We start from the raw sequence: 13,133 nt of genomic DNA, 5'->3' as shown, positions 1-13,133 counted from the left end.
TCTTCTTCTTCATCTGCTCTTCGTTAATCTCCTTGTCTTCCCTCATCTACCTCTTTCCTATTTCAACCTTCTTCCCTGCGTCTTTTCCTTTTCCTCGTCAGGTGATCTGTGAGAAGATTTTCCGGCCGTGGTTTTCTCCAACTCTGCTCGGGGCCAAAGCAGGACTCCCTCTGCAGGTAGGATTCATACTTTCATGACACATTAATCAATTAAAGAACTTGATAATTAGTTAATTTCAGGTTTCACTGGGTCTGAACAGGTGGAGCTGCAGCGAGCGGTGCAGGAGTGTTCAGAAACAGAGGGAGGTGTGGAGGAAAGAGAAGAGGACGGAGGAGGAAGAGGAGGAGGCGGCAGAGACATCCATCAGCGTCTGCTCAACATCCTGACCCGCCTCCTCCATGAGGGAGGGGCTTCAGGTGAAGGAGGAGGGGCGTGGGAGGAGAAAGGCCACGTCCACACAGCGCTGAACTTCTGAGGAGGTGAAAGGAAGTCCATGAGCGACGGAGACGCTCTTTAGTCTTCATACAGGAATAAGGACGTAGACGTTAATGCACCTTCCTGTAGCAACGCTCATCCTGGGATCCAGTGAAACCGCTGGAGAAAACACATACACTTGTTTACATGTTGGCTGAAGGCAAACAATTCATCCACTGACCCATCGCAGGTCCAGAGCCGCCGGTTGAGCCACAGTCACTTCCACAAAATCAGAGTAACAGGACGGAGATTCCTTCAAGGTCTGGACCATTTCAGAGACATAATCAGTCCAAATACAAACTATAAATCCAGACACCACATGGACAAAGGTCCAAAGAAGACTAGACTTTGTTTCCCGGTGTCCAATCCATCACTTTGGGTTTCATCACAGCGAATGTGGAAGCATGCAGCGAAGCCTTAAGTGTGTTCTCGTCAGGAACATGTTGTGGATCCTCTCTGAGGTTTTCTTCATTTACTAAACCAGTTAGTCTCAGTGAGATTTAAAAACTCTCTCTCGTTTGAAGAGAGCCTGTAGTCAGAAAACAGATGTACATAAAGCTGTAGGTCGACCGTAACCGTGAGAAGTAACATTTATTAATGAAGTTAAATTCTGGTTTCATAGTTGAATCGTCCGCTGTCATTTCTTAGGCTTTAAGTTTGACAGTTCACTGGTGAGTTGTGAGGTTTTCACCCATGACTTAGTCACTGACATTGTCCAGCTGAACTATTTCCATTCCTTTTTTAATTCTCTAAAATGGTAAAATTCTCATAAATGATAAATATGAAGCTGCAGCCAGCAGTCAGTTAGCTTAGCTTAGCCTAGCATATATACTGGAAACAGGGGGAAACAGTTAGCCTGGCTCTGTCAACACCGAGCAGAGAGAGAAGCTCACACGTTGAACACATAATATCTTCTTAATTTATTTTTGTGTTTACATCAGCAGCTGGACGGCTTCATTTTAACACACAGTAGATGTGTAGAGACCAAACGGCCTCTGCAGGGCCGGGCTTCTGTAAACAGACTAAGTATAGGTGAAGTTTGTTTTCATATGTACGGTTCAGAATAATAAAATCTGTAATGACGTTTGGGGTTTTGCTGTGTTTCTTCCTACAGGGCCGATCTGTGATACTGCACATTTCCTCATTGATATACGACACTACTTCCTTCCAGATGCTGGTAGAAGTTAGCAGCTCTGTTTTTAGCATTTTCTTACTCCAACACTTTGTTACTTTATCAAGATTTTCAGAACAAACAAGTGACACAATCTTCAAAAAGCTGTTCTGAAAAGAGGACGAGCAACGAGGCACAATCTCCGGTTTCCCTCAACAACACTTGAACACACCACCTGCAGCTGTGCATGGACCCGGTGACCCGTGTGTTTCCTCTCACCTTCAGTATGAAGAGCAGCTGTGGTCACATGTCAACACCTCCAGAGAAGGCAGACATCTGACCGTCCTTCTGTTGCTTTACTGTCCTCTGCTGATCAGGAGTCCACTATCAATTAATCTGCCGAGTTTCCAGAAGCCAAACTAACGTCTTCAAATGTTGTTTTGTCAAATTCAAACCAGCAATACAAAAGAAAATAATATAAAACAAAGGAAAACAGCAAATCCTCCTGGAGAAGCTGTTTTTGCTCGTCATAAATGATGATGATTGATTATCAGAATAGTTTCTCGTTGATTAAAGAAGATATATTTGTGTGTTTAAGAACCAAAAACCATCTCAGTGTAGTTTTACATCTCCTCTCTCAGGCTTCTCTCTGCAGCTCTAGTAACAACAGGTCGGTCAGCCAATCAGAAGAGAGGAGGCTCTGAGCCTCTCTTCTGATTGGCTGACTGTTTTCTGAGTGATCCAATAAAAATAAAGCAGATTTCAGGTAAAAACACAGAGAAACCAAATCCTGCAAGGTTTGGATGGTGGGTCCATGTGGGCGGGGCTTGGTGACTGCTTTGTTGTGACATCACAAAGTTCCAGAAGTCCTGACGGCTGGTTTTAAGGCTCAGTTTCTGAATACAGGCTGTGTGCATTTCTCTGTGGACTGAGGCTTTGATACTTTCACAGTATTAATATAGAAGCTAGAGCTGATCTATAATCACACTACACATGGACACACACCTTTAATGGAACTTGTTGCATCGACGGCACAGAGCCTCCAAATCCAGTAGAGACCCCAAAAATAAACGTGAGAGCTGGCGGACATGTGTGGGACTCAGCAGGAAAGACGTGGACTTGGACATGTGTTTGGAGTCCTGCCACCCACAGTCCAGATATGTTATAAGGAATTTACAGTATGTGATCTGGGGTTTGTTGCAGCTGCAGCTCTCTGAGGATTTCTTCCTAATGTAAAGTCTCTCATACATAAACAGTCCTCCCTGTCTGTCCCTGCAGGATCAGGTTCCTGATCTTCTCCAGCTGCTTCTCTAAACAGCAGCTGGTAGTTTTTTTAAACCTGCTGCGAGTGACTGTGCAGCCTCAATCTAAACACATCATTAGTGAGATGAGACGAATCAAACGCCCCTCATCTGTTCTCCTGTGTTTAATGTGTCCGCTGACGACTGCGTGATGTGTCTATTATCTCTCCGGGACTAAAGAAGAGATGGCATCTCTTTCAGGACACGTCTCCCAAGTATCAGGACTCCAACTCAACTCCAGACTGAAGGAGGGAAAAAGTTCAGCATGATTTCACTTCTGTGGCCTTCACCCCGACAGCAGCGATATGCATCTACATTTCCTCACCCTCTCCTCCTCCAGACGTCCACCTCCGGGCAGATCTGGTTTCAGCGTTTCTGCAGAAATAAAGAAGAAAACTGAGATGATGAAGTCTGAAAATCTCATATCCGCTCAGTTTAAAATGAGACTGACCCTCCGTGGTGCTCAGGGCTGATGTGGGGGGGGGAACCACGACACAGGGCCTCATCAATAATGTACAATAACGTCTTAATGTATAGACTTCACACGTTTTCTTTAATGATTCCAGGAAATTCACTTAAAGTTATAATATCTAACTTTTTAACACATTAAAGTGTCTAAAAACAAACTAGACCTACGTTCTGTATGTCGTTGAGTTATCACAAATGTTTCCTGCCATTTTCAAACTGTGACTTGAATTAAGGTAACGTTTCATTTCAAGACAAGATGAAGGATTTTAGTCGTAGCTGAGTAAACTTCAGCAGCTGAGCCGTGCTGCAGTGTTTTTACTGTTATATGATTTGTTCTAATCAGCTGGTGTGTTTGTTGTGGAGAGGAGGAAACCTCTGTGGATCATTCAGCTCCAGGTGAAAACCTCCTGAACCACTGACACTGAATCAAAGCAGGAGGAGCTGATGACAATAACTCCCATGATCCCACGCTGCTTCACCACGTCACCAAACTCTGATTTGATTGAGAGACAAAGAAAGAAAAAGCAGAAGCAGGCGGTCACACAACCAGTCGGTTTAACAGGTAGGAAAGAAAACGAACGACTAAGAACAAAAACAGAGACAGAAATTATTATTAGAAAACCTGAATGTTCGATTTTTATTGAAGCTCAGTGTTTTCAGCACGAGATTCCCTCAGTGTTTCTGTTATTTAATCTCAGCTTGGAAACGCTGCTCAAACCGCGGGAGTGAATTTCATGCTAAGAAGACTGTAAAATTGGACGATACCAACTTTATTTGTGTAGCGCTGACGGCTGAAGCCTCATTTTACTGCTGCAGAAAAGAGTCCTGATGTGCAGTAACTCCACTCCCACAGTTTCTAGGACATTTCAGAAAGAAACCGACACACAAGCTGTCGTCACCACGTCGGCTTTACGGAAACGATTGAGATGGAAACCGTCCAGAGTCTCACTGTGTGAACCTCAGCCTCCGAGTCAGACTGAAAGCTGAGCCCCCCTGAGACTTTGCTGGATGATGTTCCAGGATGGTGATCATACCCAGAAAAACCTGAGACTGGATTTCTGGGTATTTGAGTTTAACATCTCTCCAACAATGACCTCACAGCGCTGCCTTTCTGCTGCCGACACGCTGCTTTAAATTCTTGGTCTTCTTCTGCCGATGTGGATGAGATAATCGCCGCTGCACTTGTTCATTCCCTGTTTTGGTAAAAAAATATTACACAATCACAAGTTTTTCTTTTCATTGAACTTCATGGAGCAGCTCCGTTCGTACTGACGACAGACGTTCAGACTTTCCATCCAGGATCCAGTCTGACTGACAGGTTTGCTCCGTTCATTTTATCCTCTCATGATCATGAAGCCCATCCATCTACTTTCATCAGGACCCGACTCTTTCCAGCACGAACAAGAGAAGGAAGTGAGCCGAGGTCACATCGTGTCACAGACGCCACCAGTCCCACAGTACATCATGTCTGACATATGAACTTACATAACCTCTTCTCTACTTCTCTCAATGAGTTTCACCATAACCATCATCTTGTAATTGACACTTGTTGACAAAGTGAAACCATTACACTCTCACTCAGAATCGTGCAACACCATTTTTGGTTGAACTGTGTCATGCAGCCAAACTTCGACTTCAACCCTGCGGTTTTCTCCCTCTGCGTCAGGATCCCCGTCGTGTTCTCCTTTAAATGAAAGCAGAACAAAGTGCATCGAACAGGGTCTCAGCAAAACACTGAGCAACAGATTAAAGGAAGATGTTAGTTTGGACTGTCAGACAGCTCTGAGCGCTTTTACAACAGCAGCGTTGTTAAACCGGCGTCACGGATCATTCAGAGACTCTCACCTTCCAAACACCGAGGTGGAAGCGTCGCTCAGCACAGCGGCCGTGAGAAACATCCAATCCACACTGAGTCATGAACCCAAGAGTTCATCAGCTGTAAGAGGCAGAAACACCTGCTGTTCTCCCAGCGCTCCACGTCTTTTCTGCTTCCTGTGATTTCCTTTTTTCTACTTCATGTTTTAAAGGGTGTTACTCGGTGCACTGTGGCTCAAAGGAGCAGGATCAAACTGACAGTGTTCCCGTTAAAGTGACTGAAATCTTAGAGTGTCGGGCGGCGAGAGTTCTGACAATCAAACATCTCTTTCCAGTCCAAACTTGCAGCTCTTCATGCAGGAGGAGACACGTTCGGCCGCTGCGGTTTGCTGGAATTCTTCTCGTTTGCCAAAAGAAATTCAACATCCGTCAGTTTACTGAACTCCTCTTCAGGAGGAACTCCTTCAAGATTTATGTTTGTTAATTAGTGAGTTGTTTCGGCCAGAAAACCTGATTAATGACAGAAATGCAAAGTTCAGTCCAGAGACAGGTAATCTGGTGTGAATGGAGCCACCAGGCTTGGCAGCTCTTTTAAAAATGTTTTCCCACATTTCTGAATTGGCCCTGACTCGTGATCAATGATTTCTGATTCTGTTTCAATCTGTTGCTGTAGAAAACTCCCTCCCTCAGATGTGATCTGACGGCCGAGGAAGCTGAAGCCGGTCTGGCCTCGGGGACGTTTCCCTGGACTGGAAATGACTCCGCGCTCGGCTCCAGCAGCCACCGGAGGAGCCAAGTGAAGCCTGATCTTCATCATCTCTGAGAGGAAGAGTCTGCTGGGAGTCACCGCTGCTCTTCAATAAACATTAAATCACTTCAGTTTAGTTGCACAAGACAGAAAAATGAAAGTGGACAGACTGACAGCCGAGCGGGAAACTTGTCTTTTTAAGAGAGTCTGCAGATAGAGCAGCTTTTGGAGGATTGAAACCAGTTCGGTGTCTGGCTTCAGTGGTTGAGGGCAGGTGGGCGGAAATGTGTAGAAATGAGTTCCAACCAGTCTGAACCCGAACAACACCCCCCCCCCCCCCTAGTGCTAATTACTGCTGCTGTGTGTGTGAATACGTCAGTAACGCTTCTGTTTAAAGGTTCAGTTCACACAAATTACAGCTGAACATTTTCCACACAGACTCTGAGACGTTCGGGACTTCTGGACTAATAATACTAAATCATTCACAAACAGTGCGACTGTCTCCCTCAATCATGTGATTCATTTTGTCTGTTCCAGTGAAATCTTGGCGGTTGGTAATTAATTGATGATGGAGTCCGGTTCACTCCGCTCCAGTTCAACAACACCAGATAAAAGCTGATAAAACGGCACATTGGTTCTGTTCTCTCAAAACTAATTTCACACTGTGTTAAATCTGAACTGGGAGCAATAAAGTCTGTGAGCGGAGATGAAGAGGAGGGAGAGGACAGAGCCGAGTCCGTCCATTGTCTTCCGTTTAACCGAGGTCGGGACTCGGTGGCAGCGCGTCATGCAGAGTTTTCCAGACGTCCCTCTCCTCAGCAACGTTCTGCAGCTCCTCCTGGGAGAATCCGGGGCCTGGTCAGATACCAACGGTTGCACGAGCCGGGAGGAGCTGCAGACCCAGGGAGGCTGAACCACCTACACTGGCTCCATTCGACGTGAAGCAGCGACTGTACCGCGAGCTCCCTCCGGATGTCGAAGCTCCTCATCCTTTCTCTGAGACTGAGCCCAGACACCCCGAAGAGGAAACTCACTTCAGATCTGATTCTCTCAGTCACTACCCAGAGCTCAGGACCAGAGGTGACGGTCAGAACGAGGCTCGACCAGTAAACCCAGAGCTTTGCCGTCAGCCTCGGCTCCACCATCGCCCGGGGCAACGGCTTTTTCCCGCGTTCTCCTCCATGTTGTCGTTTGGGTTCTTCACCCCTCATTAAAACACAGAGTCCTGGGTCGTCCGGACTGTAACAGGTCACGGCAGAATCTGCCTCTGAAGCCGTTTCCCACAGAGTCACTTCCTGTCCTGCGAAACAACATGAAGGTCAGTGACAGCAGCCGCTCGATCACAAAGAGCAGCACGCCAAGTCGACTGAAGACTTCGGTTCAGCGTGAACGTAAACAGAAACCTTTCAAACAACGTCTGCAGAATAATCCACCGCTCCTCTGTTATGTCTGACGAGCGTCGTCACGACGACAGCTGATACCGGACACTTGAGCTGAAGGTCTGGAGGCGACTCAGCGACAGACCTGTTTAGTCTCTGCAGATGTTTCGGTCCGATGAGAGCGTCGATACTTAAGGCTGGATGTTAAAGATGAAATGATCCTTTCATGTTGCTGCTGCTACACGACATGTGAGCGTGTCTGAGCAGGCTGACATCACACACACACACACACACACACACACACTCACACACACACACACACACACACACACACACACACACACACTCACACACTCACACACACATACACACACTCTGACATGAGATGAGGCATTTCTGACATCTGGCTGCAGTTGTTGCTGCTTCTCTGATCACAGAGCAGCCGACTTCACACACAGGAGGAGGTACGTGTGTGTGTGTGTGTGTGTGTGTGTGTGTGTGTGTGTGTGTGTGTGAACTGCTCAGTCTGGTGTTACTCTATGTTTTTCTTGTCGTGTGTTGGTCCGTCTCTCAGCTCCTCCCTCTTCTGTCTCTGGCTCAGTAAATCTTTTAAAACTCTCTAATACATGAGCTGTGTCTGAATTCAGGGTCTCGCTCTTCAGAGGCGGCGTTTGAAGAGCGACTGCGTCACAGCAGACAGACCATCAGAAACCATCACAGACCATCACAGACCATCACAGACCATCAGAAACCATCACAGACCATCAGAAACCATCACAGACCATCAGAAACCATCACAGACCATCACTCTCCTCTGCTGGTCCAGACTCGGACCTCCTGCGGAGCCTCCTGGAAGTCATGGACCAGGATAAAAGAGAAAGTGTGTGTGTGGTTTAATGTGAGCTGTAGTTACTGTCGGGCCCTCGGTGTGACCCAGGGGCCCCGGCACTGATGTATGTCTGAATGTAAGTGAGTTCTCTTGATCCCCATAAACAGTTTCACATGTTCAGACCTGAACCAGCTGCAGCAGAACCTGAGACGGATCCGCTCTCTCTCTCGTGTCGCTCTGACTTTAATAACCAACAGCCTGCGGAGGCTGACGCGCTGCTTTGGTCATGTGACCTGGACATCAGTGTCCTTCTTGTGTTGTAGACGTGATGAACCAGAGCGGAAACGCTGCTCCGCAGATTTGCATTAAATTTAAATTTACACGTCATTTCATTTCTTCACTCAGTTTTTTATTTTCATTCTGGAGCCTTCGGTTAAAATATTTAGCTTTTAAGATATAAAATGAAACGTATTGCATAGATTGACACTTAAATATCACATATATATATTTATATATGTGATATATGATGATATTCATCATTCTAACATCGTCACATCTGTATATTTTACTGTGAAAGGAAGAAAAGGAGAAAAATGTAGGAAAGAGAAAAGAAATCATGGAAATATAAATAAAGACGAAAAAGTACAAAAGACAGTTAAACACACACACACACACACACACACACACACACACACACACACACACACACACACACTCACACACACACACACTGAATCAGAAACATGCGTCACTAATGGATTTCCCTGCAGCTGGTTTGTTCGCTGCCGTCGACCAGACGGACACAATCACACCTCAAGGTCCACTTACTAACTCGTCCTGGAGCCTTTAACTGCCTCACACTGTCTTCATCTGAGTCTCTGATGAAGACCAGGTGATAAGGTGAAAAGCTGGTAAGTGAACCTTGATTGTTCTTGATATTTATACGCACAACTAACTTTCCACTAGTTACAGTAAAGTTACTAATTAACTAGATATGCATCGGCACGTTGACACGACCTGATGAGATTATTGATTATCAACTGGATTTAAAACAAATCAGGACAATCTGTTTCACTTCACCTCCGTCTGACGTCTTCGTCTTTTCTCCCTCTTCCTCGTCGGAGCTCCACGCCGGCTCCAGATGTTTCTGTTGGGAGGTCTGCTCTGCCGAACCTCTGGACTCAGATGCGTCGACAGAGACTTCCTGTTGAAGACGGACAGGTTCTCAGGTTGATGGTTTCTGACACGTTGACAGGTGTTTGCAGTTTGTAGAGCCCGCCTTTTATTTCCTCCTCACTTCTACTCGAACCGGCTCTTTAAACACGAGTGTCAGTCTGATGGTCCTAAACGTTCCCACAGTCCTTTGGGAAGCAGAGAAGCGTAGCGAGATGATTACTCCTCCTGACCCCTGACCCCTGAGAGGTCAGAAGGTCAAACTAACTGTTGGTGTAACATTACAGTCGCCTCGGGCTTCAGTTTTACCTCGAGGAAGAGTCGGATTTCACGGCGCTGAACCAACATGAGCTCTTCATTTGGTCAGGACGCCTCCTGAGCGCCTTTCACTGGAGGTTACCGGGGCGCGACCCCAGGGTACACCCAAACCTCTGTCCCGGGAACGCCTCAGGATCTGCCAGGAGCAGCTGGAAAGTGTTGCTGCGACCCAAGCTGAGGGAAACAGACCTCGTTTTTGTCCCAACTTATAAAACATGAACCGATGTTTCCTGAGGAATAATAATGAATGTTTGTATCACAAGGTGAAATTATTGCAAGTTAACGCAAAAGTTGTTAGAAAAACCATGACCTGGCCTCCATAGCTCTGGGATTTGTCCTTTTTTCTACGTTGCCCGGGGCGACAGAACGTCCCGCTCAGCCTCCGACAAGCTCCAACCAATCAGACGGTTGAGTGAGCGCGTGCGGGGGTCAGTCAGTAACATCTGGGCAGCTGCTGTCTGGACTTTAGACAACGTTGGATCTGGAAACATGACAAAAAGAAAACGGGAGATATGAGGTTTTCAAACAAACCTTTCATGTTTTTTTAAATGTAATATTTAATTTCTTTAATTTTTTGCTCAATAAATGGATGAGCCCAGATTCCCTTAAAGAAACAACGAGCGTCTTCAGTGCTGCATGATGAAGCAGAAGACTGAGCCGTGAATAAGAGAGCGAGGGGCAGAGGCCTGAGGCCGACATGGGGGGGGGGGGTTCAGTGGGGAGCAGGTCCTGGGGAAGCTGGCAGTGAAATAAAGCGCCTCCTGTTCGGAGTGAAGGGTTAAAGCCGCTCCTCTGATCCACTGGAAGAGTTTAATCACAGAGGATCCAGAAGAAGCTTCAGGCTGCAGCTTTCATCTGCTGCTGCTCTTAATTAATCAAACCTCCAGCTGCAGAGTTCAGCTTCCTCCAGGCGTTTTCATTCATCACCCCTCGCTGGGAAACGTTCATTACATCCACCTGACAGAGGAGAAAAGTGGAGGACATTTGTCACGCTGCAGAGCCTCAGACACTTTCTCACAATCTATCAGTTTTCTCCATTTATAACGTCACACCTGCTGAACGGAGGCGGCTCAGGGAAAACCCTCTTCAAGGTCTGCAGGAGGGAAACGTTATCGCCAGAGGAGGACGAAGACGACCGAAGAAAACCCTCAAGACAGAAAGTGTTGCTTGTGTGTGTGTGTGTGTGTGTGTGTGTGTGTGTGTATCTGGCGCAGTATCATTGGCCGGCAGCCGTCTTCACATTCCAGACTGATGGAGGCAGGAAGGAGATCGACGTCTCCATCAGATAAAAGCACCTGCACCTGCAGACACACAACCCGCTGCTCACTGCACGCGCTCACACCGGATGAACTCGGAGCGTACGTGCGGCGCCGACGACCCTCCGCCCATCCAGCACAGAAACCACGGCTCAGAGTCTTTAAAGCGGTTAATCACTTTATCGTGCTTCCAGTATTCTGAATTAAAGGAAGGTCACATCCTTGATAAATTATTTTACTGAGCTCAGAAACTTTAGAGGCTTAAAGACATTCAACACTTTCACAGTCACTTTGTTGTGGAGAGTCAGACGTTCAGATCGAAGCCTTGTCTTCAGCAGCTGGTTAGCTTAGCTTAGCCTAGCTTAGCATAAAGACTTGAAACAGGGCTGAAACTGCTACTCCGGCTCTGTCTAAAGTTTGACAGATGTTGCAGATGTTTTGCAGATGTTGGGTCGGTCAGAACATGGGTATTTTATGCGTGGCTGCTGGGAAATATTGCCTTTGTATAAAAATGAATGTTTGTTTGTATGAAAACTTTTCTTTGCTGTTAAATGGTGAATTGTTGCTTTTACACTTCAGTTTTTGAGCAGATGAAAACAAAGAAGATACAACATGATGAACAGTGTTAATCAGTGCTAGCTTGTTACAGTATTTATGCTAAGCTAAGGTAAGCATGTTATGTTGATGTTTTGCTTTAAAGCTGGGGCTTCAGGGCCACCGTAGAAGACTTGAAAAGAGCCTGGCTTTTATTGGCTGCTGCTAATCCCGTTTATTAATCTTAAAAACATGTTTCCAGACTCACGGATATAAATAACAGCGTCTGATGTGTGTGATTCTCAGTGAGAAAAGCAGCCGACACTCCCTGGAAGTCAGGGAAGCTGTGAATGATCCAGTTTAGATAAAAAGATGAAGTTGAGTGGAACCATAAAACTTCGAGTGAGTGACTTTCCAATGAAAACAGAGCGGAGGAGAAAACAGATCCTCCAGTGATGATTTTCTTGTTTGTTCAAAGAGCCACCTGCAGATATAAGATCCTTATCTTCAGACTCAGGTTATGTTTTTATGAGCAGCAGCTGCAGATCAAATCTTTCCTTCAGAGGCTTCGTCCAGGAATGAGATCTCACTCTTGTTTTCCCCCTGACCTCACACGACCCGTGTCATTAGTTTTCACGTTGGTTCAACAATAAAAGGAGCAAATAAACGTTCTGATTCAGGTTGTTCAGCACAGAGAGAGAGAGAGAGAGAGAGAGAGAGCACCGATTAAACATCCACTGCTTTTTAAAGGAGGAAGTCTGGTCCCTCAGGCTTCCTGCTGCTGCTCTTCAGTCATCACTGAGGAAAAGTTTGGCTGAAGAAAATCCTCCTCGCTGGAGAAAGAAAGTCTGGAGAGAAGTGGAATGATTATTTCATGCATTAACCGGAAGAATGAAATGGATGATTTTTTTGTGCTCTGAGTCTCGTCTGCTGATAAATGATGATGGAGACAAATGTTTCTGCCGTGAGGCAGACAGAGAGGCTTCATGGGAAAATGATTTTTTCACCCAGTCGTGACGGATTACTGGGCCCAGAACAAATTCATCAGCTCACAGATAAAATGTGAGCGAGCCAGAGAAAGTTTTCACAGATAAGGAGAAGAGATTTTCCTCGCAGCTGATGTCCTGAGGTCACCGCCTCCTCCCGGCTCCTTCATGCATGTCACTGCGCAGAGAGACCGTTCGCTCTGAGGCAACTTACAAACCACAGGAAGACTCAGCGTCACTACGAGCTGTCGGCTGCTGCTCGCAGTGAGAAGACGCAGGGCCCGCCTCAACCTGCATCACGCCATCGCTGCTTCTCCTCAGCGTCGTCTTGCAGGTTACCGTCGCCGTCAACTTCCTGTTCGTTTCACATGCACACACTGACAAATGAAAGATTAGTGCAATTATTGACGACCCGGAGGCAGCAGAGCAACATGATGATTCATGTGTTTGTGATGTAGCTACTTTCGTCACCATGGTTACTATAGTAACGGTCACGGCTCGGTTAGGTTCATGGAAAGATGGTGATTTGGGTTTAAATAAGTACTTCCTCAACATTAGATGATCTTTGTTGTCATGGTTACATTATAAACAGCTAGTTTCACGTGGGAATCGAACACACCGCTCTCCTGTGTCACGTTCATCTCCGTGCACTCTGCCTCTCTCTTTCCCCTTCGCTCCTGTCCTCATCACTACGACCACTAGATGTAGCCTAGCAACAAAACCTAGCTGTGATGTCATAAG

General features: G+C 46.3%; 1 protein-coding gene and 1 long non-coding RNA gene across 9 annotated transcripts in view; one reads left to right on the top strand and one right to left on the bottom strand.

Moving 5' to 3' along the window:
• Positions 1-1,558, top strand: part of dipk1c (divergent protein kinase domain 1C) — a 29,883-nt gene extending 28,325 nt beyond the window's left edge. For all 4 annotated transcript variants that reach the window (XM_023404611.2, XM_087173542.1, XM_087173543.1 and 1 more), the window contains 2 exons: positions 102-176; positions 260-1,558. In XM_023404611.2, coding sequence (XP_023260379.1) covers positions 102-176; positions 260-475 — 291 coding nt within the window. In that variant the 3' untranslated portion in view covers positions 476-1,558. The remainder of the gene's footprint in view (positions 1-101; positions 177-259) is intronic.
• Positions 1,559-2,563: 1,005 nt separating this feature from the next.
• On the bottom strand, positions 2,564-10,049 carry LOC147819195 (uncharacterized). 5 transcript variants are annotated; one of them, XR_015437155.1, is made up of 5 exons: positions 9,927-10,049; positions 9,608-9,846; positions 9,206-9,329; positions 3,212-3,261; positions 2,564-3,128 (listed from the first exon to the last, which is right to left on the bottom strand). It is a non-coding gene; the product is annotated as an uncharacterized LOC147819195 (long non-coding RNA). The 5 variants fall into 5 exon arrangements; XR_015437159.1 differs by lacking the exons at positions 9,206-9,329; positions 9,608-9,846; positions 9,927-10,049 and adding exons at positions 3,728-5,038; positions 5,200-6,216; XR_015437158.1 differs by lacking the exons at positions 9,206-9,329; positions 9,608-9,846; positions 9,927-10,049 and adding an exon at positions 5,200-6,216 and having other exon boundaries at positions 3,212-5,038.
• Positions 10,050-13,133: the final 3,084 nt, after the last annotated feature.

The sequence above is a fragment of the Seriola lalandi genome, unplaced genomic scaffold, assembly GCF_002814215.2.
Source record: "Seriola lalandi dorsalis isolate HSWRI2012SDOR001 ecotype SW California unplaced genomic scaffold, Sedor1 jcf7180002054252, whole genome shotgun sequence".
Lineage (NCBI taxonomy): Eukaryota > Metazoa > Chordata > Actinopteri > Carangiformes > Carangidae > Seriola > Seriola lalandi.
This window is presented reverse-complemented; position numbering and strand designations above follow the sequence as displayed.